The 27,150-nt window shown below is 36.6% G+C and overlaps 1 protein-coding gene across 3 annotated transcripts in view; it reads left to right on the top strand.

Moving 5' to 3' along the window:
• Positions 1-223: 223 nt before the first annotated feature.
• NFAT5 (nuclear factor of activated T cells 5) overlaps positions 224-27,150 on the top strand; it is a gene marked incomplete at both ends in the record, with an annotated part of 126,530 nt that continues 99,603 nt past the window's right edge. For 2 of the 3 annotated variants that reach the window (XM_079723164.1, XM_079723163.1), the window contains 2 exons: positions 224-296; positions 2,018-2,071. In XM_079723164.1, coding sequence (XP_079579290.1) covers positions 224-296; positions 2,018-2,071 — 127 coding nt within the window. The remainder of the gene's footprint in view (positions 297-2,017; positions 2,072-27,150) is intronic. The other variant, XM_079723165.1, reaches the window with a different exon arrangement.

Raw genomic sequence — 27,150 nt, 5'->3', positions numbered from 1 at the left:
CCTGGCTCGCCGAAAATTAGTCTCCGTGGAGTTTCCCCTCCACCCCGCCTCCGTTTCCTCGGTCCTCGGCTCGGTGGAAGTCACTGCCCTCGAAGAGGAGGCAGCGGCAGCCGCCCTCGCCTGCCGCCCCCGGTTCGGTGCCCGCGGTCCCGGAGAGGAGGTGCCGCCGCCACCGCCGCTCCCCCCCTCCCGCTGCCCTCGGGCCGGGCTGGGTCGAGCTGCGATGCCCTCGGACTTCATCTCATTGCTCAGCGCGGACCTAGACCTGGAGTCGCCCAAGTCCCTGTACTCGCGAGGTGAGTCAGGCTGGGGGCTGGGGCGTGGGGGCGGGGAGGCCCGGCCCCGCGGAGCCAGAGGGGTCCCGGTCGGGGGCGGCTGCCGAGCCCCTGCCGGGATGGCCTGTCTTGGGGGAGTGGGGAGAGGCCGAGGAGGTCGGGGGTTGGTGGAAGGGGCCCGGGAGGAGTGGCGGCCCCTCCCCCGCGGAGCCGCCGGCTGCACGGGGCCCGAATGCCGTCGGCCCCCGGGTCTCTGCGGACCCGGTGGCTCTGAGCGCTCCTCGGCGGTCGGTCCCCGCCACCCTCCTCGAGCGGCCGGCCCTGGCCTCCCCGGCTCGGGGATCACCCCGGACTGGGCCCCGCGCTGGGGCCGCCGCGATCCGGCCGCCGCGGCTCCTCTCACCAGGACCATCGTCCCCGGCAAAGTTGCCCCCAAACGAACGGGTGGCGTAGCCTGGAGCGGGTTCTGGGTTCAGGGTCACCATTTTTCTCCCTCTCCAGGTTGTTTGTGCCGTCGTCTCCCTCCGGCCTAGTCCACTCCCTCCCCTTGTTGGGACGGCCCCCCTCGACCAGGCGTCCTTCTTTCCTCGTCATCTTATGGCTGGAAAGAGCCCGAATTTTCTTTCCTTTTCGTTCTTTCTTTTTTTCCTCTCTTTGCACTTCTGTGGCATTCTAATTACTTACTTCTGCCTCTGTTTTACAAAGAGAGGGGTGCTCTCTCTGGATTAGTTTTATTCCTCTCCTGTCCCAGGGGTACCAGCTCAGGCACAGTCGCTGTCCTTTGAGAATTTTCTCTTTCGTTGCCGTTCAAGGGCTCCTTGCAGGGAGGGGGCATCGGACGCAGTTTCCCGTTTTAAAACTCTTCTGGCTAAGGCCCGAAGGGGATTCCCGGGATATAAAATATTAACACTTGAGCTGATCTCTACTGGGGTTAAATTCCTATACTGGACACCACAAGAATGTGTTAGAACAGGTTCCTTGTGCAAGGGCCATCAAACCAAAATGCTCCCACTGCACTCTTAGTCACTTTTTAAATCACTGGGAGGGGGCAAAAGACATAACTGGGCTATTAGCTATTCATTTTACCATGTTAAAAAAAACATTGTGTGCCATTGTGAACCTCCTTCCTGAGAAATTCAGGGTTTCTTCAGTTTTTGATTTGATGTATCCATCCGCTGATTCCATCCCTTGCAAAAAGGGGGTCTTCAGCTTCGCATTCGTGTATTTAAAATCGTTGAAGTGAATCAGAGTGAGGTGGTTTTCTCTGGAAGGTGCTGGACTTTATAGACTGACGATTGAGTTTGTACACAGAGTCCTACTTAGTAACTGTAGCCATTGTCTGTTGCTCTGATGACTTTAGTTGGCAGTCACCATCCTGAAGTAGTTTGGAAATATTGTAGTTTTGAGTGTCAGAAAGGAAGAGACGATATCTAGAGGTGATTCTTAGAGAAGGGCTAATGTGGTACATTTGGGTGCTAAGAATAGTCAAGACATTAACACCGTTTGTGCAGTAATCATCAGATAATTTTCCATGAAACAAATGCTTTATGAAAATCTAAGTTTAGTATAGAGACCAGTGTAGAGGCAATTCAGCCTTCTTTTGCCGAGAATATATTCACAAATAGGGACTTCAGCTCTTAAAAATACGTGACAATTATATAAGAGATGTATGCTATCCTTGGCTTTTTTTTTTTTTAAGTCATTCAGCATAAAAAGTACTTAATGCTTTTTGTGTTTTTCAGATTCTCTGAAGTTACACCCATCACAGAATTTTCATAGAGCTGGACTATTGGAAGGTCAGCAAAGTGCCATTTTAAAGCATATTGTGTGAGTATGCAAAGGCTTTCTCTGAAATGGAGTTTAAATGAGAAAGTGTTAAACTTTGCAAACTCATACAATCTAGTTTTCTCCTAAAGAGCCTGATCCTTCTTTTAGAGCAGCTGAATGTTTTAGTGGATTTTGTTACTGTGTTTGATGTCCTTGTTAGCTATTGTATCTGTTTCGAGAAGCCTTGGGAAAACCCCCCACAAAACTATTAAAAATTATGTGTTGGGTATTCTACTTTAGAATTCCATATCTTGATTCTAGTTTTTTACAAAACAAACTGAATATGAAAAGGCTCAAACATTAAGATCATGAACATAACTAAAAGAGTGACACCAAACACATATTTAGTTTTGAAAGTCAGAATTTAGAACTTTCATATGCTGAGCATTTCAGAATGGCATATTAATTATTTATTACAAAAGCATTGATGTCATTACTCTTGCATCATTTTTAAGGATAAGGAAAGCCAAGTAATAGAGATGATGATTGAGCTATGCTTAGAAAAAAGGGTTTCAGAAAGTTCTGGAAATGTTAGAATGTGTAGAATAATTTAAACAGCTGACAATTACTTTAGAAAACATTATTCTGGGTTTTTAGCATTTTAAGCCAAAAAAAGGACTACTTGTTGTTTTTGCAGTTTTTGAAGTGATTTCACGTATGTCATTTTGAATCATGTAATCCTGGGAACTGGACAGCAAGGATATTAATTTTCCTATTATAAAGATGAGTAACCTGAGGCTGAAATTAAGAGACTTGGGGGAAAAAAATCATACGGTAGTAGAAACAGACAGTGCTTTTGTGTTGTAGTTGGTGCTCTTTACCCAAAGCCAGGCGGCCACTGTAAAATATATATGTAACCAGTAACGTAAGCATTTTATCATCCACTTAAAAAAGGCCCTAAATATTTAAGTTTGACTTGAGTGTAGGTGTCAAGGGAAAAAGTGGGTTTTGTAATTAAGCTTAAATTTGAATACCAATTTAGCTACTTGTGACCTTTAGCTCTGTGACCTTGGGCAAGTGATTTTACCTCTCTAAACTTTAATGTTCTTTTATAAAAATGTATATAATCTCTTAAATTTAGTGAGCTAATGTGTATGAAAATGCCTAGTATAGTGTCTGGCTTAATAAATTTTTTTTCCTTTAGTATCAGCTAAATTGTTTTAACTATAATTTAAAGCATATAAAAGTTCTCAGATTAATTATTGATTATATTTATACTTATAAAAAGTCCATAGGTATATATATACCTATGGTATATATTAGTGTGAAAATTAACTACAGTTTGAGGCAAGGAATTTTTAGAAGTGTTTCTTAGTGAAGTAGATTTGTTGTTTCTATTTGTATTGTTCAATTTGTGACCATGTTGTAGAGTTATATTTGTCTGTACAAAAACTCATCCATTTTCTGGGCAGCAAACCAGAGTGTTATAATCATAGAGATTATCAGGCAGGAGAAAGATAAGAAAAAAAAACCCGAGTGTTAATTATTTAAGCAAATATTTTTAACAAGTTGATGAAAATTCAGGCAACAATCTAGTATGTATATTTACATCTTTATGCCAAAATACTTTCACTAATTTTTCATTTTGGTTGAGAGGATACTCAGTTATTTAAAGTAAGACCACCCTTTATTGATTATATATAAATTGTAAAATGTATAAGTATCAACTATGTCATGTTCTCTTATATCTTTGATACAAGGTATCATAAGAAAGTTGTTTGCTTGTGTGATGAAAGGATTTAATCTATGTACCCTATTTCTATTTTCAACCTTTTATTATAGACATTTTAAAGAATACACAGAAGTGGAGAGAATAAAATGATGAACACATCATTTTATTTATTTATGGTTTTATGGGTTTATTTATTTATTTATGGGTTTGGTGGTACCCATCACCAAACTTTAATAGCTATCAAAGTATGTCTACTCTTGTTTTTTTAATCCTCTCTCTTCCCCCCAAGCTGTATTATTTTAAAGCAAATACCAGACATCATAATCATTTCATGTATAAATACTTCTGTATTGTAGTGATTTTTTTATATTACTTTTTAAAATACTCTATTCCAGGAAATACAAAAAATTCTAATTTATTTCAGCAGGATATAGTACAGCAGGAGGCTGCTGCTCCTAGTGTATAAGAGCAATCTGTGCTAAGTTTGTAGGTTATGTGGTCAGACTTGGGTTCATATCCTTGTTTGACGTTTGTGTGTGACCTCAGCTTAGTCATTTAATCTTTCTGTGCTTCAATTTTCTCTTTTTTAAATGGGGGCAATAATAGTATCTTCATCAGAGGTGTTGTTAAGATTATTTGAGGCAAATTCATGTAAAGCATTTAACCTGGTATATAGTAAACTATAAATGTTAGCTAAATTTTAAAAATTAAATTTAAAATTTTTAAAATTTAAACAGCCATCTATATAGTTTCTACTATGTGCCAGGAACTTTACAAATATGAACTCACTGAATTCTCATAACAGCTGTTTGAGATCATTACTATTACCCCATTTCACAGATGAGGAAGCTAAGGAGGCATAGGGAGTTTCAGTAACTTACCTAGAGTCACACAGCTGGTAAGTTGTAGAGCCAAGATTCCAGCTCAGGTAGTCTCACTTCAGAATCTGTGCTCTTAAGTACTATACTGTACTGACTCTCTATGATATATAATATGAAGTATTGTCTAGTAATATTTATGTCTATATGCTTTACGTCAGTAGTCTAGGTTTCTTTTTTCTTTTTTTTTAACAAAGTATTTTTTAACGGTTTAATCCCCCCCCACTCCCGTGTTGGGTCTTCGTTGCTGCGCGCAGGCTCTCTCTAGTTGTGGCAAGTGGGGGTTACACTTCATTGTGGTGCGCGGGCTTCTCATTACGGTGGCTTATCTTGTTGTGGAGCAGGAGCTCTAGTCACGCAGGCTCAGCAGTTGTGGTACACGGGCTTAGTTGTTCTGTGGCATGTAGGATCTTCCCCGACCAGGGATCGAACCCGTGTCCGCTGCGTTGGCAGGCAGATTCTTAACTACTGCACCATCAGGGAAGTCCAGTAGTCTAGATTTCTATCTAATAACTAAAACCTCAGCCCAGTGTGAAGGGAATTTAATTATTATCATAAAATTTGTTAAACTTTTTAGAGAACATAGGTTTTACAAATTAAAGTGTTTTTTGTTTTCTTTTAAGGAAGACAAGGTTGGAAAACCTACAGTTGGGTATTTAGCTTCAAAAATAGATTTTAAATCTCTTTACTATTCAGTTCGTGTTTATCTTTCATATCAATGCTGGTCCTTCTACTCCCTCTCCCCCTTTTCAAGAATAGGAAATTCGTTTCTTTTTTCTTTTTTTTTTTTAACTTGAGATATATTTGACATATTACATTATGTTAGTTTCAAATTCAAAACAGTGATTTGATACTTATATATATTGGGAAGTGATCACCATAATAAGTCTAGTTAACATCGGTCACCCTGCATAGTTCTGCTAATACCGTTTTATTTAATTTGGTGATTGCCTGGCAATGGGAAAACGGTCTAGCTATTTAATGTAATGATATGTAGCCATTAAAATAATGTTTCTGGTGACCCCATAATTACATGTGAAACTCCTAATAAAATAAGTAAATAAAAGATATTGTTGCAATTATATTAAAAATAGCTTACATATAAAAAAGTCCTGGACAAAAGTATATGCTACAGATTTTTACTTTTTGATTCTATTTTTGCATTTTCCGTACCTTCTTTAAAGAAGGTAGTTTGTATATATTTTTTTAAAAATAAAATGGTTTACACTTACAGTGTTCAGACTTTAAGGCTAGGGTTCTTCTTTGGAGTGCCTGGAAAAAATGTTCAACTACAGGAAAAAAAAAAAGGGTGCCATTTCTTACACTTTCTGTATTAAAAAATGTTGATTTTTGGCATATATGGTTTGCTATATAAAAACAGATTAAAAATTAAACTAAATAAGCAAATAATAAGAGGTCATTCTAGAAATACCTATAGAGATGTAAGATAAGACGGTAGAAAAATCAGATAAAACAGGAAAAATAATATAAGCAAATTGGAAGAAGTAATAAAAACAATGGATTAAAATTTTTAAATGCTTTTAAAAATGAGTTAAGAAATTACATATGGATCAAATTAAAAGAAAATGAAATATTACATTGAGTTAGGGGAAAATAAACTTTTTTTTTAACTACTGTCAATTTGTTTGATATTGTACCATGCATAATTTTACTTTATAGTTCAAAAATGAAAATCCTAGGGCTTCCCTGGTGGCGCAGTGGTTGAGAGTCCGCCTGCCGATGCAGGGGACGCAGGTTCGTGCCCCGGTCCGGGAAGATCCCACATGCCGCGGAGCGGCTGGGCCCGTGAGCCATGGCCGCTGAGCCTGCACGTCTGGAGCCTGTGCTCCACAACAGGAGAGGCCACAACAGTGAGAGGCCCACGTAACGCAAAAAAAAAAAAAAAAAAAAAAAGAAAATCCTAAAAATAGTAACAGTTTTTTTTACTGATTTTATGGAATATTTCTGAATTGCCATTAAGCCTGATTTATTTCTTTCCTAGGGCCTGTGTTCATAAGGTAGTTAAGCCATTAACTCTTCTTTTTTTCCATAAATTTATTTTATTTATTTATTTACTTTCGGCTGCGTTGGGTCTTCGTTGCTGCACTCGGGCTTTCTCTAGTTGCGGCGAGTGGGGTCCACTCTTCATCGTGGTGCGCGGGCCTCTCACTGTCGCGGCCTCTCTTGTTGCAGAGCACAGGCTCCAGACGTGCAGGCTCAGTAGTTGTGGTTCACGGGCCCAGTTGCTCCGCGGCATGTGGGATCTTCCCAGACCAGGGCTCGAACCCGTGTACCCTGCATTGGCAGGCAGATTCTCAACCACTGCGCCACCAGGGAAGCCCCAGGCCATTAACTCTTACATGATGAAATGTATGAAGATATCTTACTGGAAAGGACTTTGTGAAAGTATTTAACATTAAAAGTAATCTATTGGATTCTTTTCTTGTTTAGTATCTATTTTCTCTATCGGTCCATACCTAATAATTATGGAAATGAGTTTCAAACATATGACAGAATCATACCTAGTTCATGCCAACTTTTTGCTTCTAGGATCCATCTCTCTCTGATTTCCTATCATTTTTTTTTTTTTTTTTTTTTTTTTTTTTGCGGTACGCGGGCCTCTCACTGTTGTGGCCTCTCCCGTTGCGGAGCACAGTCTCCGGACGTGCAGGCTCAGTGGCCATGGCTCACGGGCCTAGCCACTCCGCGGCATGTGGGATCTTCCCGGACCGGGGCACGAACCCGTGTCCCCTGCATCGGCAGGCGGACTCTTAACCACTGTGCCCCCAGGGAAGCCCACTATCATTTGTTTTTGTGTCTCTTCCTAAACTCTGCTTTTTTAATTTTTATTTTTATTCAATACTGGAATTCTATTGCTTGTTACAATAAGAGGATAGAAATTCGTATTTAATCAGATGGTCCTTGGTCTGCTCTTGATTCATTCTTGACTCTACTGTATTTCTTCCAGGAGTCCCCTAAAACTTGAAAATGGTAGTACAGATAAACATTTCTTATTGTGATCAATGTTATATATAAAAATAGCCACTTTTTATTAGAAAAAGTTGACCCATCAGATTATTTTCTATTAAGAATAACAGGTAATTAGAAAAAAAATAAAGATCAAATTAATCTGAGATATCAGTTGGGCCTGATTATGTAGTGACAGGATAATTCTGCTAACGTTATAAGAGGTAAAAGACTTTCTTCAATAGATATGTTGCTTATTATCTTACGCTCTTTCCTTGTTGCTAAGATTTTATTTCAAATTACGTGAAAGAGAGTCACGTCTTTTATTTACTGTTGCCTTAATAAAAATTAAGGTTAAAAAACTAATGAGGTATAATACACTAATTATAAACATGTATTTGAATGAAAAGGTAGAAATAGTCTATGGATTAACTACAGGTAATGATTTCAGCTTCCAAATGTAAATAAAACCTGCTGTTGTGATGAAGGGTCTATATTTTTGATGGTTTGAACTAAATATGTGATACATGAGATTTTTCAGTTACTTTTATTTATTCTTAATAACTTAAAATAGATTTTTTCTCTTGCTTTTATTTTTAATATTTACTTGATAAGTAGGTACTGATTATTACTGCTGGCCAGCCATGAATCCTTATCATTTCTTTCCCATTCAGAAATGTTATTATTAGTCCTTTAGTAAATTTGGTACTTGGTTTTGAAAGTGAGACAAGAACAGAAAAGTTACTAATAAATAGCCAAGTTGATTACTCTTATCTTTATAAATTTAGTTTTAGTTAAAAAAATCTATGTAAAGCAGTCTTTGTAGGACATGTCAAAAGAAAGTGTTGGTAAAGAGAAGAAAGAATAATAAATTCAGTGTTAGTAATAATTGAAGTCATTTTTTGAGCAATTTGTGTGTACCAGCATTTTACAGATGTTTTCCACGTTTATTCCTCAGAAAAGTCCTGTGAGATAGTATCAGTATCCCTATTTCATAAACGAGGAAACTGAGGTACAGAGGGATTCACTGATTTTCTTAAGGTTACATAGCTAGTGGAGGAGGCTGGTATTTGAAACTTGACTATTTTACCCCAGAGTTTTGAGTTTATACTTACTTTCTTACAATACAAACATTTGATAATTGGCATTTACACTTCAGGCCCTAAAAAGATTACACCACTGTTCAGATGGTATATAAAGAGTACTTTGTGTAGATTTCTTTAGCTTAACAGTTCCCATAAAGTAAGGAGAGAACTTCTATAAGCCACACATAAAAATCAGTAAAGATTATGATGATGACCCTTTTTAGGAATATTTTAGCACTCAAAATTAGCAAATCATTTCCTGGCTTTGGTGCATGTCTTTAAGATTTAGCTGAAGCACACTGCTGGTTGAACCACCTCTGTTTTGACTGTTGATGGTGCTCAAAAGTGAAAAGGAAGGGGAAGGGTAAGCAAGCTACCACCTAAGGAGAACTGCTTTAAAAACGGAAGATGCCGTGGGGCTCTTGATTTCTTTGGAAGTAGTTTTATGGAAGCATAGAAGTCATTGCACCCTATTTCTGCTGGTATGTTTCAGAGCGTAACTAAACCTGAGAAGAGATGAGCAACAGAAAAAGCAGTACTCATAGACCATTGGGAGTTAGTTCTATTTATTGTCGTGGTTGGTGTTTGTTTTTGAACTTCCTGAAAATTCTGTTAGGCAGTAGAAAATTTGCGTTTTAATTCTAGTTAAGCCTTGAGACCATGTGGAAAATCGTGTAAGCATTCCTTTTCTTCAGCAGAGACATTGTCATCAGTCTTGCTTACCTAAGAGTTGTGAGGAAGAGTAACTGAAATAATGTTAGAGGATTTTGAAAACTATGAAATGCTATACGAATAGTGATATTTTGCATAGGGCCCTATTAATTTACTTTGGTTCTTCTTTCCACTGTCTGTCTTTTTTTTTCCCAATCTTCCCATTCTACCCATGTCTCCATTTTCTCATGGTACTCTCCACATTTTGCTTGTTGGTTCTGCTGTTACTTCTTGTACCCTTTCTCTCTTTCCCCTCTCTTTTAGAAAAACAAACCATCCTTATAGAGGTACACAGGTACACCCATTTCAAGTGTTCCTTGAGTTTTTAACAGGTGTATACATTTGTGTAATCACTACAGACAAGATACAGAACATTTCAGTCATCCCGTTAAGCTACCTCTTGATCTTTTGCAGTAAATTCTGCCCACTCCAGCCCCTCAGGAAAACTGATCTGTTTTTCCTTACGAAAGATTACTTTTGCCTTTTTTTAGAATTTTGTTTAAATGGATTTATACAGTACTCACTATATTTACAGTATACAGTGTGTACTCTTTTCTCTTTAACTTTTGTTGTTCAACCACCATAACCTTCTAGAAAGGAAAACTAGTTTTTTATAGGACATAAAGTTAATAAGGCATTTTTTATTCTCTTATATATTCCTATATTCTATAATGTAGCCAAGTATAGTTTTTTAGAGATGATTTTTTATGCTTATATGCAAGGTTATAGGTTACTTAGTCATAATATTATTATATTATAGTTATAGTATTACTTAGTAATAATATAATAATAATATTATTCATTCACTCAAAGTGAATTCACCCATATATCCTGGCCACATATTGCTTATAGTTTAGTAAAAGAGATTGTATGTAAATAAACAGTGATAACACAGAGTTTTAAAGGGTTTTGTAATTCAATCTGGAATGAAGAATGAAGTTAATATGAAGTTCCTATTTGTTAATAGGAAAATACTTTTGTGCGAAGTATACCTGACCATATAGTTTGCCCCCATACTTAATAACTGTAAAATGAAGTTTAAAACTTTAAACTTTCTTTTTAAAATAGTTTAAGTCTTCAGAGGGTTATAGAGCTGAAGAGTATGTAGGTAGGGGGTATGTACTTATTTGTACTCTGATGATTTCTGTAGGTTAAGCATAAATTAGGTAAAAACAATATGAGCTTTCTGTCCCATGTAAGTGAGTACTATCTTGTGCTTAACTGTAAAAATACTACTGTAAATGGTAATTAATGATACTAAATTAATGTTCACAAGTTATAAATTTATAACTTGTGAACATTATAGGCTCAATTTATAAGTGCCTAGATAATGGGCAGTTATAATTACTTTAGAAACACTGTAAATCAAAAGTTTACTTGAGTAAATTTTTATAAAATTGTATTGTGACCTCCAAGACTTTTTTCTATATTCCTTTTTCATTTTTATTGTTAGGTCATACTCTCTAGACTATTAGGCTAATGTAGAGTGAATGAATGGGAAATATAAACATATAGTTGAATTTTATAACTTTAAAATTATTTTTGAAGAACTTTTTATTTTCTTAGTTTATTTTTACCTATAATGTTGAGTACAGGATGAAAATTTATATATAATATTTGAATAACATGCTTTGGATAAAATTACAACTTAATTCCTTTAAAAAACTCATTACTTTAAAAAACTGAGTAATGAAGTAGTTGAAGAACAGAAAGTAATTAGTTAACCAAATTACTACTCTGTTATAGTAAACATAAATAACATGTTTATAGTATATAGTAAATAAAAACTAAAAAATAACTTTCTTGAGAATGTTTTTCAATCAGACTTCACAAGAATGGATACAATCAACACTGTAAATTCTGCACAGAAAAAAAAATTTAGTGCATAGTGAATTGAGAACAAATAAACAGAAGAGTTGAAATTGAAGAATATGAAGTTTTTCTTAGAAATTAAAAGTGGTAGAGATAATAATAAGTAAATCAAAGTCCCACTTATTTATCTGACTTGTGAATAGAAACCCAGTTTCAAAAACACACATTACTTAATAGCTGTGTGATTTTAGGCAAGTTACTTAACCTTTCTTGACTCAGTTTGTTCTTCTATAAAGAGGAGATAGTAAACTCATATATTTGTTATGAGGATTAGATGAGTTAATATTTCTAAAGAACTTGGAATAATGCTTGGCGCATAGTAAGCACTATAAGTATTTGTTAAATAAGTAAAATAAAATTTATATCTACAGGTAAGTTATTTGGCAAACATACTTACTCAAGATGTAGCAAGAAACCAGGATTTTATTACTATGCATAAGCTTCTGAACACCCACATCAGATGTTGCTAAATTTATATACTAAGGTTTAGGCATTCACAGCACTATGTTGTGCAGGATTAATCTTCCTAAAATACAAATCTAATCATATTGCTTACTTAAAAATCCTATAATGGTGTCCATGGGCTTTAGGGTGAAATCCACATTCTTAAAGACTTGGTTCCTGATTATCTTTTTATTTTAATTGAGGTGAAGTTCATAGAACATAAATTTTATCATTTTAACAGTTAAAAATATTTTTTTTATTTTTTATTTTTTATTTTTGGCTGCATTGGGTCTTTGTCGCTATGTGTGGGCTTTCTCTATTTGCAGTGAGCAGGGGCTACTCTTCGTTGAGGTGCATGGGCTTCTCGTTGCAGTGGCTTCTCTTGTTGTGGAGCACGGGCTCTAGGCACGTGGGCTTCATTAGTTGCAGCACACAGACTCAGTAGTTGTGGCACGCAGGCCCTAGAGTGCACGGGCTTCAGTAGTTGCAGCTCATGGGCTCAGTAGTTGCGGCTTGCAGGCTCTAGAGCGCAGGCTCAGCAGTTGTGGCACATTGGCTTAGTTACTCCATGACATGTGGGATCTTCCTGGACCAGGGATCGAACCCGTGTCCCCTGCATTGGCATGTGGATTCTTAACCACTGCGCCACCAGGGAAGTCCCCATTTTAACAGTTTTAAAGTGTATAATTCAGTGAGTTATAGTCCATTTACAGTGTTGTGTAACCAGCACCAGTATATAATTCCAGAACATTTTCATCACCCCAAAAAGAAACCCCTTACTCATTTAGCGGTCATTCCCCATTCCCTCCCACATCCCCAGCTCCTGGTAGCCACTCATCTGCTTTTTGTCTCTATGAATTTGCCTATTCTAGACATTTCATATAAAAGAAATCATATAATATGTGGTCTTTTGTGACTTCTTGTTTCACTTAGCATAATGTTTTCAAGGTTCATTCATGTTGTAGCATGTATCAGTATTTCATTTCTTTTTATGGGTGGATAATATTCCATTAGATGGATACATACTACTGTGTTTATCCATTCATTTATTAGTTGATGGACATTTGGGTTATTTTGGCTATTATGAACGTTTGTGTAGAAGTTTTTGTGTGTACAGGTGTTTCATTTCTCTTGGGTATATGCCAAGGAGTGGAATTGCTGGATCATATGGTAACTCTATATTTAACTTTTGGAGGAACTGCCAAACTGCTTTCTGCAGTGGCTGCACCATTTCACATTTTCAGCAGCAATGTATGAGGGTTTTGATTTCTCCACATTCTTGTCAACACTTACTCTTAACTTTTTGATTATAGCTATCTCTAGTTGGGTATGAAGCAGTCTCCTGTGGTTTTGATTTATATTTACCTAATGACTAATGATGTTGAGCATCTTTTCATATGTTTATTGGCCATTAATATATCTTCTTTGGAGAAATGTCTGTTCAAGGCTTGGCTATTTTTTTTTTTTTTTTTTTTTTTTGCGGTATGCGGGCCCCTCACCGTTGCAGCCTCTCCCGTCGCAGAGCACAGGCTCTGGACGCGCAGGCCCAGCGGCCATGGCTCACGGGCCCAGCCGCTCCGCGGCATGCGGGATCTTCCCGGATCGGGGCACGAACCCGCGTCCCCTGCATCGGCAGGCCGACTCTCAACCACTGCACCACCAGGGAAGCCCTTAGCTCATTTTAAAATTATTTGTCTTTTCATTGTTGAATTGTAAGAGTTCTTTATGTATTCTTTATACAAGTCCCTTATTAGATATATGATTTGCCAAAATTTTATCCTGTTCTGTGAGCCGTCTTTTCACTTTCTTGGTAGTGTCTTTTGATGTACAAATGTTTTTAATTTTCTTGAAGTCTACTTTATCTTTTTTGTTGTTGTTGCCTATGCTTTGTGTCATATTTAAGAAACTGCTGCCTAATCCAAGATCACAAAGATTTACACCTATGTTTTCTTCTGGGAGTTTTATAGTCTTGGCTCTTACATTTAGGTCTTTGATCCATTTTGAGTTAATTTTTGTCTATGGTGTGCAGTCTGTGGTGTGTCATTCTTTTGCATGTGTGTATCCAATTGCCCCCAGTACTATTTGTTGAAAAGACTATTGTTTCCCTTTGAATGGTCTTGGCAACCTTGTTGAAAATCAGTTGACTATAGGCATATGGGTTTATTTCTGGATTCTCAGTTCTTTTCTATTCATCTATATGTCTATTCTTATGCTACTAACGCACTGTCTTGATTACTGTAGCTTTGAAATTGGGAAGAGTGAGTCTTCCAATTTTGTTCTTTTATAAGATTGTTTTGGCTATTCAGGGTCCATTGAATTTCCATTTGAATTTTAGGATCAGCTTCTCAATATCTGCCAAAAAGAGAGCTGTGATTTTAATAGCGATTGCCTTGAATCTGTAGGTCAGTTTGAGGAGCATTGCCATCTTAATAGTATTCAGTCTTATCCTCTATGAACATGGGATGTGTTTCCTTTAATTTAGGTCTTTAATTTCTTTCAACAGTGTTTTGTAGCTTTCAGAGAATAAGTTTTACACTTTTTAAACATTTAAGTGTTTTATTCTTTTTAATCATTGTTTTTAAGTGTTAATAAAATTATGGAAATAATTTGGAGAAAGGTCTCTCAGAACTTAAGAGAGCTTTAGTATATTTTTTAAATAAGTTTATTTTATTTATTTATTTTTGGCTGTGTTGGGTCTTCGTTGCTATGCGCGGGCTTTCTCTAGTTGTGTTGAGTGGGGGCTACTCTTCGTTGTGGTGCGTGGGGTTCTCACTGCAGTGGCTTCTTTTGTTGCGGAGCACAGGCTCTAGGCACGCAGGCCTCAGTAGTTGTGGCTCGTGGGCTCTAGGGCACAGGCTCAGTAGTTGTGGCTCGCCAGGTCTAGAGCACAGGCTCAGTAGTTGTGGGCCACGGGCTTAGTTGCTCCATGGCATGTGGGGTCTTGCCTGACCAGGGCTCAAACCCGTGTCCCCTGCATCGGCAGGTGGATTCTTAACCACTGCGCCACCAGGCAAGCCCGAGCTTTGGTATTAAAGTACTAGATTATGCGTGTGTTCAGGAAATGAAACCGAAACCACAATAAAGTAATTGTACAATATTAGAATCAGCCATGGAATTAAAGCCGCAGTAAACCATAAAGAACATTTAGTAAAGTCCAGTTTTGTTTAAAAAGTTATACTGGATGGTATTTTTCTCAGACAGGGACTATACCTCACATTCTCTTAGCATCTGGCACAAGCGCTTATATCCAAAAGGTGCTTGAATGAATGAATACCACATCCAGTAAAGAAGGAAGGAATGGTATTGGAAGTGTGAGAGGATTGTGCTCTAGTTATATACAACCATGTAGAAAGCTTTAATTGGAATAATAATTGGATTAAAATGATTATAGGTGGAAACGTAGACCTTTAAAAAATTGGAGCTATTTAATTGGTAAAGACAAAGGTTTAGGTAATTCAGATGAAAATGGAGGTGGATTTGTTCACTAAATCTGGAATACTCAAATAAGAAGGTTCTCTTGAAGCTTGACCACCTTCACCCATTTCATTCACAGCCCTCACCTTCCCCCGCCCCCACAACCCCCAATCTGTTCTCTGTATCTTTTAGTTCAATTTTGAAGAAAAAAAATTTTTGATTACTCATGTAAGTGAGATCATATAGTATTTGTCTTTCTCTGACTTATTTCACATAGCATAATGCGCTCAAGCTCCATTCATGTGTTAAATGGCAAGATTTCCTTTTTTATGGCTGAGTAATATTCTTGTGTGTGTGTGCATGCGTGTGTGCGTGAGTGTGTGTATCACATCTTCTTTATCCATTCATTTGTTAGTGGACACTTCAGTTGTTTCCTTGTTTTGACTGTTGTAAATAATGCTGCAGTGAAAATGAGGGTGCAGATACCTTTTCAAGACAGTGATTTTGTTTTCTTCAGGTAAATACCTGGAAGTGGAATTGCTGGATCATGCAGTTCTATTTTTAGTTTTTTGATGAATCTTCATACTATTTTCTGTAGTGGCTGCACCTGATTGGCATTCTTGAGGACAGAAATTGATTATATTTAAATAAAAACATGTCAGTTAAATGAGAGAAACACTTAGGTGACTGGGTATAAACAAATACAATATGAAGAGTCTGACTGTACTTCATTTTATTGATTAGGACAACTATTTCTGTATATTTAGTTTAATAGCAGCCAAGTACTGCTTGTGCTATTAAATATATTTGTTATATTTAAGAACATATTGACTTTAATATATTGCTCAACATATAAATGTTTTAAAATAAAAGCACTGATGCAATAAAAATATGTTAAATATTGATGAAGATATAAAAAGATTTTCAATATCATTAGTCATTGGGGAAATGCAAAGCAAAACCACAGTGAGATACCACTTCACACCTACTAAGATGGCTGTAATCAAAAAGACAGATAATAATAAGTGTCGGCAAGGATGTGGAGAAATCACCTCACACACTGCTGGTGGGAATGTAAAACAGTACAGCCACTTTGGAAAATAATCTGATAGTTCCTCAAAGAGTTAAGCATAGAGTTATACCATATCCAGCAATCTCACTTCTAGATACATACCCAAGAGAAATGAAAACATCTGTACACATAAAATATATGTGTATATTTGTATACGTATGTTCAGAGCAGCATTGCTCATAATAGCCAAAGTATGGAAACAACCCAAATGTCCATCAACTAATGAATGGATGGATAAACAAAATGTAGTATATCCATTTAATGGAATAATATTTGGCCATAAAAAGGAATCAGTTACTGATACATGCAGGAATATGGATGAATCTTGACAGTATGCTTAGTGGAAGAAGCCAGTCATGAAAGACCACATACTGTATGATTCCATTTATATGAAATCTACAGAACAGACAAATCCGGAGAGGCAGAAAGTAGATTAGTAGTTCCTGGGGTGGAGGGGAGTGAGGGGGATTATAGTTAAAGGGCTCCGGGTTTCTTTTGAGAGTGATACAAATATTCTAATTCTATGTATTGTGATGATGGTTGCACAACTCTGAGTGTACTAAAAGCTAAGTGTCCACCAACAGATGAATGGATAAATAAAATGTGGTATATACATACAGTGGAATATTATTCATCCTTAAAAAGGAATGAAATTCTGATATCATCTTACAACATGGATTAACCTTGAAAACATATGCTAATTGAAATAAGCCAGATACAGAAGGACAAATATTGTAAGTTTCCATGAGGTATCTAGAATAGAGACAGAAAGTGGAATAGTGGTCACCAGGGACTATGGGGAGAGGGCAATGAGGAGTTATTCTTCAATAGGTACAGAGTTTATGTTTGAGGCAATGAAAAAGTTCTGGAAATGAATACTAGTGGTGATTGTTGTACAACATTGTGAATGAACTTAATGCCATTGAATTGTAGACTTAAAAAAATGGATACAGTAGTAAATTTTATGTATATTTTACCACACCCACAAAATGTTAAAAAAACAAAAAATAATTTTAAGACTGAGATATACTAACTTTTTATTTATTTTTTTATTTTTATTTTTATTTTTTTTTTTCTGTACGTGGGCCTCTCACTGCTGTGGCCTCTCCCGTTGCGGAGCACAGGCTCCGGACACACACAGGCTCCGCGGCCATGGCTCGCGGGCCCAGCCGCTCCGCGGCATGTGGGATCTTCCGGGATCGGGGCACGAACCCGTGTCCCCTGCATCGGCAGGCGGACTCTCAACCACTGCGCCACCAGGGAAGCCCCCCCTAACTTTTTAAATAAAGTTATTGAGACAGAGGTAATTGTGTGGTGGCACATGGAAGGGAGACTTTTTTCAGTTTCCCATTTAACACAGTATATTTTAGTTGTCTAAATCATCTAAATGTGCTTTAAATGTAGATAGGATGATCTAAATACTGAGTGTGCTACGTCTTGAATAATCCAGAAATTTTGATGAGCAAGATTAGACTACAGATGACTGAAAAATTCATGAAGTAGATTAACCTCGTTTAGTTTGGAATTTTTTTTGACTATTAATATGCATGGTTGATTCATTTTGTTGATTTCCTGAAAGCAAATGTTTATATTTAATAGTAGCAAGAGGATTGCAGTTTTCTAATAAATGTCACAGAATTGTGACAGTGAGCTAGGAGGAAGAAAAACTGCATAAGGGAAGTGAGATACACTTCTGTAGCTGTGGAAACTATAAACCCGACTGTCTTGAAACGTTCTCTTTGTATTTGTATTATTAATTAGACATTAGTAGAGGATAATGAGGACCCTGGATAACTGCTAGATTTTTTTTCATTTTCTTAATAGTATCTTTTATTTATTTATTTATTTTAACTTTTTGTCTTAGAGTATAGTTGATTAACAATGTTGTGTTAGTTTCAGGTGTACAGCAAAGTGATTCATGTATACATATACATGCATCTATTTCACATACTGCTAGATTAAATATAGGTATAACTGTATTCATCAGAGTTCCTGAGTAAGAGGCATTGCTGGCTAGTTTAGTATTTGTTTTGTGTGAACATGAAAGTGCTTAATTTATTTTTCTTTGATTTGTTATGGTCCTCAACTACTAAAATATTTTCTATTTAAAAGGATGTTTTCTTAAATTATTGCCACAGCTCAAGTTTTAAGTTTGAGAATAAGTGAGAGAACTTGAACATGATTCAATGTTGAACATCACTTCACTTTAGTGAAGTTAAATTTATCTTGACCAGTACTTCTATGTTTACTGGTAAAGGCATATTAATCTGTGTATGAGTAGGCTTTATGAATAAATAATGTTTTAGGTATAAATTAGGCACTTTGGTAATTTATACAATAATTTTTGTAGAATGACTAGCGCTCTTACCGAGTACTAATTGCATCATAGATTCCTCGAGTACCCTATAAGTTTAAGATTAGGTCTGTAATCACGGTTGCCTTTACTCATTTGTTGGAATTACAATGGGCTGCTTGAGGTGGCAAACTTCAGAGGGGAGATGGCTGCTAATTCTAAAAATAGAAAGGTAACTTAGAGCTGAAAGATAGCTACCGAGTCATTGTGTTCTCACCGTACTTGTTTGCTTATTTGTGTGTAAACCCAAAGTGCATTTTCCCTTAAATTTAGATGTGCTTTGTTCTCCTATACATCTATACTAGTATTTCTTGAACTTGTTAGGACTTTTCAGAAACATCAACTGTCAACCAACATAGAAACAAATTATATTTTGGAATCTCCCAAATCAAATAGATTTAAAAGTGAAATTTAGCAGTCATTTATTATATGAGCAAAATAAAACAGAAAAAGTGAACTATGAGAAGTAAGGTCTTTTGGAAAAATCATTGTAGTTTGGACCCTATAATATTGCCCAGAAGAGAGCATATCCACTGGATATGCCAATTTAGAGGGAAATTGGTGGGAAAAAACGGTTCTAGGCCTTCTTCCATTAAGAACTATTTGAATATTCACTGCTGTCTAGTTCTGGAACAAAGATAGACCAGAGCATTACAGGGAGGATCCTTCCCAGTGTGTTGGACCTCTTCTTTTCCTGCTTCCTTTTTAGTAGGATATTGTTCATCTACTTGTCCATTAATTGCATATTGCAGAGATCATGGATTGTAGTAAGCATAGCTCTTCATAAAGGGACTGGATGGTGTGTCCTGTGAGAACAGTACCTTTGTAACTACCAAATGTGGATGTGCTATAATAGGACGGATAAGCAAATCCACATTTGGATTGCTAAAAATCCTTAAATGTAGATAAAACTTCAACTTGAAAATTCAAAGGAAATTCAACTTGGAAATTCATAGGATAAAAATAAGAGAGTAAAAAAGTTTTATGAGTTAAAATAGCTATAAATAGACAGAAAAAAGCAATATCCCTAATTTTGGTATTCAACTAAGATTGACTAGAAACTTCAGGATGGTTCAAATCTCTCCTTTGAGTATTTAGGGTAAGGCTCTTGAATTCCAAATCCAGGAAATAAAAGAGAACTGTCTTTTTTCTTTCTTTCTTTTTTTTTTTTTTGATACTTTGTTACTTTGTTTTTCATTATTCTTTCTCTGTGTATTTTGTCTTTCATCATAGGTGACTCTGACACCCCAGATATCTAAAGAGCTCCTTACTTTGACATTTGTATGTCTTCTCGGTACAGATGTTAATGAGTGCTAAATACCAGGTGACTTAATACAAGTATTCTGAATGAACCAATAAATTGACAAATCTTGTTTTAGGCAATTAGGTGATGATATACAACAGAATGGTTCCCTAATAATTTTAGGTTTGAGCATTTATTAAAAACAAAAAAACCATATTAGTCAAAGTTCAGGATTTTTCAGGAGAGGTGTTTCACATTACAGAACAGTATTATTTCTTCTTTGTATCATTAAAATAAAACTCAGTTGAATTTCAGATTGTGAACAACAACTTTCCAATATTTACAGTTATTTTGTCTCAGGTTAGAAGATTATAAGGAGAAAATAACTTCTAAAGTGGTTTAGACAGTCATATTTTAAGTTTAATGTTCTGTAAATTTCAAGTTGTATTCTATATCTTTTTCTAGCCTTTTCCCCCCTTAGCCTGACAGGATAAAGATTGTCCCATTGGGGTTTCCCTGGTGGCGCAGTGGTTGAGAGTCCGCCTGCCGATGCAGGCGACGTGGGTTTGTGCCTCGGTCCGGGAAGATCCCACATGCCACAGAGCGACTGGGCCCGTGAGCCATGGCCACTGAGCCTGCGCATCCGGATCCTGTGCTCTGCAATGGGAGAGGCCACAACAGTGAGAGGCCCGTGTACTGGAAAAAAAAAAAAAAAAGATTGTCCCATTGTAATTATTTTTCAGTTTTGCTAAACATATTTTTAAATGGCTGCCTTTGGGCCAAGGATATAAAAAGACATTGAGTCTTTGAGACATTGTCTCAAAGGTGAGTTGTTTTCTAACATTTCAGTCAGGTAGTTGTGCTCTATTGCCTCACTCAGTTTCTCCATTGAAATAAGGATCACACAGAAGTTATGTTGTGAGACTCTATTCTCTATAGTGGATCCAGTTCCAAGGTCTAATGCCCAACTACATAGGAACATTTCATATCCCATTTTGTGGGGCCAGTATTCTTTTTTTTTTTTTCCTTTTTTCTTTTTTGTCTGTGCCATGCAGTATGCGGGATCTTAGTTCCCCCACCAGAGATAGAACCCGTGCCCTCTGCAGTGGAACCACGGAGTCTTAATTAACCACTGGACTGCCAGGGAAGTCCCATGGGGCCAGTATTCTTGTTCAACAGCAATATTCTTGTTCTCTGACCATATAGAATTTAAAAACATTAAGACAATTTGAAAAAACTTTTCTTCTCATTCTGTTACCATATTCTCTCCCAAAATAATATATTAATAATATGGAGAGGGCAGTGTGTATAGTGGCTAAAGATATGGGCCTTGGAGCAAGACTGCCTGGGTTCAGGTTCAGGTTATATTATACACTGGCTATGTGACAGCTTGGACAAGTTCATTGACCTCTCTTTGCCTCAGTTTCCTCATCTGTAAGGTGCTGTTGATAATAGAGCTTACAGCATAGGGCTATGAGAATTAAATGAGTTAATAGAAGTAAAGTACTTAGAATGGGTGCCTAGCATAGGCTACTTAAGTTGATGTTATTATTACTGGAATATAGTTTCTACATATTTTTTCGAAAGGAATAAAAAATGTACCTTTATTTTACTATCATTAGTGCCAAAGAAAAAGTGGAAGACATGACATCTTAAATAAAGCAGAATAAACATCTGTATTGGTCTTTTGGGCATTCTATGTTTATGGCCATATTTCTTTGGGTGGTTTCTTGATATATCTGACTTTAGGAATTATAAGAGTACCAAAGTTTCTTGGGTTTGAAAACAAGAATTTGTGCCAGTGCAAGAGAAACTGTGCTGCCGGCCATCTCTTCTTTACTAATGATTGTATTGTCCAGAGTGTCTGTTTTTTAAGGCTCCATTTTCTTATTCTGGGAGAATAAGACGAAGGGAGAAAGCTTTAGATAGTTGGTACCAGACTGGCTTCTGTGGAAAAATTAACTTACTTTTGTATTTTATTTGCAATTCAGTTAATCTAGAGGTACCTTTGTGGTGGGGGGAAAAGTACAGAATTTATAGTTAGGAAACACAGTATTGGGCCTTCCCTGGTGGTCCAGTGGCTAAGACTCTTGACTCCCAATGCAGGGGCCCCGGGTTCAATCCCTGGTCGAGGAACTAGATCCCGCACGCATGCCGCAACTAAAGATCCCACAGGCCACAACTAAGACCCGGTGCAGCCAAAATAAATAAATTAATAAATAAATATATATTTTTTAAATGGCTTGTTAAAGCTCTTTAAAAAAAAAAGAAACAGTATTTTAAAATACCTGTTTCACATTTTGCTAGTTGTATTTCTCTTTATCCTTTTATCCTCATTTCCTCTTTATCTAACAGGGTTATTATGAAGTTTATATGAAATAATGGTTTTCATTATGCTAGTGCTTTTGAACATTATTTGAATGTGAATCTCCAATTTTCTCTGGATATTTTGAGGAAAAGTCAAAGATATATTGAAGGAAAGAATGTTAATTTTTTAGGACAAGTTATTCTTTTGGGGTGTTTAAGATATTTTTAATAGAAATTTTTTAAAAATTAAAAACTTAATTTTTTCAGATTATAATACAATTATACTTTTTATGCTTATTACAAAAAAGGTAGGTTACTGTATGACGTATAAAGCATGTAAAGTAGAAAAGGAAAATAATATATAATCCTACCATACAGAGATAACAACTGTTCACATTTTGACATACAGTATGTCATTCTGTATTCTTCTGTGCAATGTGGACATTTTACATTTATTTTTTTCTAAAATAGAGTCATATTGTGCTTTTTTTCTTAGAATGTTTTGGACACCACTCTAGGTTAATAAATGGAACATAATGTAGCTTTTTTTAAATTATAAAGACTTCAAACAATATAACAAATACAAAGAATAAAAGTTACAAAAGATCCCACCTCTCATAGATAACCACTATTATATTTCTATGCATATATATATATATATTTTATGTAAATGGGATTATTTTTATATTTTTTTTTACTGTTTATAGCCTGATTCCTTTACTCAACAATATATTATAGATGTTTTCTGTGGTCCAAATAGATCTATGTTTTTATTTTTAATAGCTACATTATATTTCATAATATGGATGTACCATCATTGCCATCATTTATTTAACTACTCTATTGATGACATTTAGGATGTTTCTGGTTTTCATGTTTATAAACAATGCTGCATAGAGCATTTTTGTGTATGCATATCTTTGCAAACTTAACTATTTTTTTTCTTAATTTAAATTTATAAAAGTATAATTACTGGGAAGAAGCATGTACACATTTGAAATACAATGACCCTGTTGCCTTATTGCCTCCAAAAAGGTTTTACCAGTTTATATCCATTAGCAATACCAATTTTCTGGAACCTTTGCCAGCACCAAGTATTATTTTTTAAAGACTATTACAGTTTTATATGCTATGCTATCTTATTCTTTTAGCCATTAAAATTGAATATTTTTCCTGTATATATTGGCTATTGTATATCTTTTTGAATTGTCTGTTCTTATCCTTTGCTAAATTTGCTATAGGAGTCTTCATTTTCCTCCTAATTGATTTAAAATTTCCTAAAAAGGGAAATTATAATTATTTTCTTTTGCATGAAATGTGGTAATTAGTTGTCATTGATGTTTTTCTGTCAAAAATTGGTAAAGTGGCTATAAGCTTGTTATCATCTCAAACTCCAAAGATCCACAGATCTTGAGTACTTTACATGTGCTTTATAGGATTAAGATAAAAGTAGATCGTTGTGTTTTCATTTTTAAAACAGTATAGTGGTGGCACAGAAACAGACATATAGATCAATAGAGCAGGATCGAAAGCCCAGAAATAAACCGATGCACTTATGGTCAATTAATCTACGAGAAGTTAGGCAAGAATATACGGTGGAGACAAGACAGTGTCTTCAGTAAGTGGTGGTGGGAGAACTGGACAGCTACATGTAAAAGAATGAAATTAGGGACTTACCTGGTGGCGCAGTGGTTATGAATCCTCCTGCCAATGCAAGGGACACAGGTTCGATCCCTGGTCCGGGAAGATCCCACATGCCGTGGAGCAGCTAAGCCTGTGTGCCACAACTATTGAGCCTGCGCTCTACAGCCCGCGAGCCACAACTACTGAAGCCCACATGCTCTAGGGCCCATGCTCCTCAACAAGAGAAGCCACCGCAGTGAGAAACCCGTGCAATGCAACGAAGAGTAGCCCCTGCTCACTGCAACTAGAGAAAAGCCCACGTGCAGCATCGAAGACCCGACGCAGCCAAAAAAAAAAAAAAAGAATGAAATTAGTACATGCTCTAACACCATATACAAAAATAAGCTCAAGATGGATTAAAGACCCAAATATAAGACCAGGTACTATAAAACTCCTAGAGGAGAGCATAGGCAGAACACTATTTGCCATAAATCGCAGGAATATTATTTTGGATCCATCTCCTAGAGTAGTGGAATTAAAAACAAAAAATAAACAGGACCTAATTAAACTTAAAAGCTTTTGCACAGCAAAGGAAACCATAGGAAAAAAAAAAAGACAACCTGCGGAATGGGAGAAAATATTTTGAAGAATATCCTTGTTTGCTGGAAATACTTACTAAAGTATTCGAAGGTGATGTGGCATCATGTTGGCAACTTACTCTCAAATGGTTCAGGAAAAAAGAAGAAAGAAAGTTCTTTGCACTGTACTCACAACTGTTTTATAAATTCAAGATTGTTCCAAAAAGTACATAGAGGCACATGTGCACACACTTTCACTAAAAATTTAATAGTTAATTACTATGTAATCCAAATATTCAATTCCATAACTAGTAATTTTACTCTTTAAAATTGCAATTTCCAAAGAAATGAATATATCAAAGAAAACAAGCTTATTTCACAACTTCATATTTGGATACATGATTGTAAAAAGGTAATCTACATCGGCCTCCCTCTCATCTCACTTTTGCTACCATTTCTGCCTGAAATCAATCAAACAAAACCAAATACTCTGGTAGAGAAAGGTAGTCTGGGTTACAAAATATATGACAAGTTATCTTCTCCTGGTCATACTTGTTTGATGCCATACATATGTCACACTCACAAGCTCAGTATTTTTAACTATGCCATCCCCTCTTCACTAACACTGTCAACCTGATAGACCAACAATTAATTTAAACATTCATTCAACATTTATTTAGCTCCTCTACTGGACTAAGGACACAATATAAGAGGAAATCACTCTAGTGAAGTTCACAGTTGAGAGAAAATAAAATTAGTCAAGTTTAAAGTAATGCAGTATGTGCTTTAATAGAAATATGGGGTATTATGCAAGTGGGGAAGAGGGAATCCTTAACACTGTCCGTAAAGGATCAGAGAAGGCTGCGCAGGGTATGTGACACCTGAGGTCGGTCTTGAACACTGAAATGGGTATTTGACAGACATAGTTTTAAAATTCAAAATTAATGGTAATTTTATTTTTTTGTGAAGAGTTGAGAAAATGCCAGATTTAACTACATTTTTTTCTAGTTATATTAGTGCCAAAAATGAATAAGCTAGTTTTAGGTTACCAATGGGTTTTGAAGATTGTAGATATGTGTATACCTTTACTAAATATGAATAAATGAATTCAATCTTTCTGTACCACACGGCATGCAGGATCTTAGTTCCCCTCCCAGGGATCCAACCCGTGCCCCCTGCAGTGGAAGTGCGGAGTCTTAACCGCTGTACCGCCAGGGAAGTCCCTAAACAACAAATCTTAGTCAGAATTTTATTTTAACTGGTCAAGTTTTTAAAAATGTGACTCTTACTGAGTTCCTATATCTCTCTGTCTTTATAGAAGATGTTATAGTGAAACATAACATCTAAGAAGGAGACTGGAATGGCATTTGCAATAACTTTAATTCACCTCTAGTATTACAGCACAGTTACATTTTTAATAAAGTAATTTTGAGAATATAGATATAAAGGTTGTAATCCTAAAACTTGCAGGTGTGTAGAATAGGATGAGGAAAAGGAAGCAAATTAGAGAAGGAAAATGGTAAATTGAAATGAGTTTATTATTATAAGAAACTATGACATTTTTTGGTACAGTATAAGAATATAAGATTATCAGCATTTTTTAAATATAAAAACTTGCATTTTAACCTGTTTTCATGTTAGAACTTTTTTCCCAGGTGCTGTTTTCAGCTGTAGCTGTTAGAGGGCTGAATTTATTCCAGTCTACCTAGTTGTTCATTAACCTATTAGCACTTGACTAATAGGTTCAAAAAAATCTACTGCTTGTTAGTTGAAACTGCTAAGAGCTGGAATTAGAACTATTCTGCTTCTAGTATATCTTCCAAATCTGATTTCATTTTGAGAAAAGTTCCTTTTAACTTTAATAGACTGACTTACCATGTTATGATAAACAACAAGTAGGATTATTTCTATTATAGGAGAGTGGGCAAGTGGATAGCTTACATTAGTTTTTTTTTTTTTTTTTTTTTTTTGCGGTACGCGGGCCTCTCACTGCTGCGGCCTCTCCCGTTGCGGAGCACAGGCTCCAGACGCGCAGGCCCAGCGGCCATGGCTCACGGGCCCAGCCGCTCCGCAGCATGTGGGATCCTCCCAGACCGGGGCACGAACCCATGTCCCCTGCATCGGCAGGCGGACTCTCAACCACTGCGCCACCAGGGAAGCCCTACATTAGTTTTGTATTACACTTCACCCACAACTTTGTAGAGCACTTTGATATACATTACTTCATTTAATCTTTCTGCACATAAGAGGTATAGTTATCATCTACATCTTATAGATGATAAAACCAAAACCCCAAATGATTAAGAGACTTGCCCAAGTTGGCACTGTTAATCAGTAGAACAGCTAGGTTTAAAAAAAAAGGTATTCTGGGGCTTCCCTGGTGGCACAGTGGTTGAGAGTTCGCCTGCCGATGCAGGGGACACGGGTTCGTGCCCCTGTCCGGGAAGATCCCACATGCCGCGGAGCAACTAGGTCCGTGAGCCATGGCCGCTGAGCCTGCACGTACAGAGCCTGTGCTCCGCAACGGGAGAGGCCATAACAGTGAGAGGCCCGCATACCGCAAAAAAAAAAAAAAAAAGTATTCTGACTTCTGATCTGTTCCTTTTTTTTTTCTGTAACCTTGGCCAAGATCATTTATTTACTGACTGCACATATAATAGTAAAAGACAAAAATATGATTCCTGCCCTAACTGAGCTTACCTTCTAGTTGGGGAGACAGACTAATAAATAATCTGTTAAAAATAGTATGCTAAGTGCTCTGAAAGGGAAATACGGATTGATGAAGTGGGACATGAGAAGGTACCAATGTGCCAGGGAATCAGAGAGGGG

The sequence above is a fragment of the Hyperoodon ampullatus genome (genome assembly GCF_949752795.1).
Source record: "Hyperoodon ampullatus genome assembly, chromosome: 18".
Lineage (NCBI taxonomy): Eukaryota > Metazoa > Chordata > Mammalia > Artiodactyla > Ziphiidae > Hyperoodon > Hyperoodon ampullatus.
The sequence above is the reverse complement of the archived record's forward strand: the minus strand, read 5'-3'. Positions and strand labels throughout refer to the sequence as shown.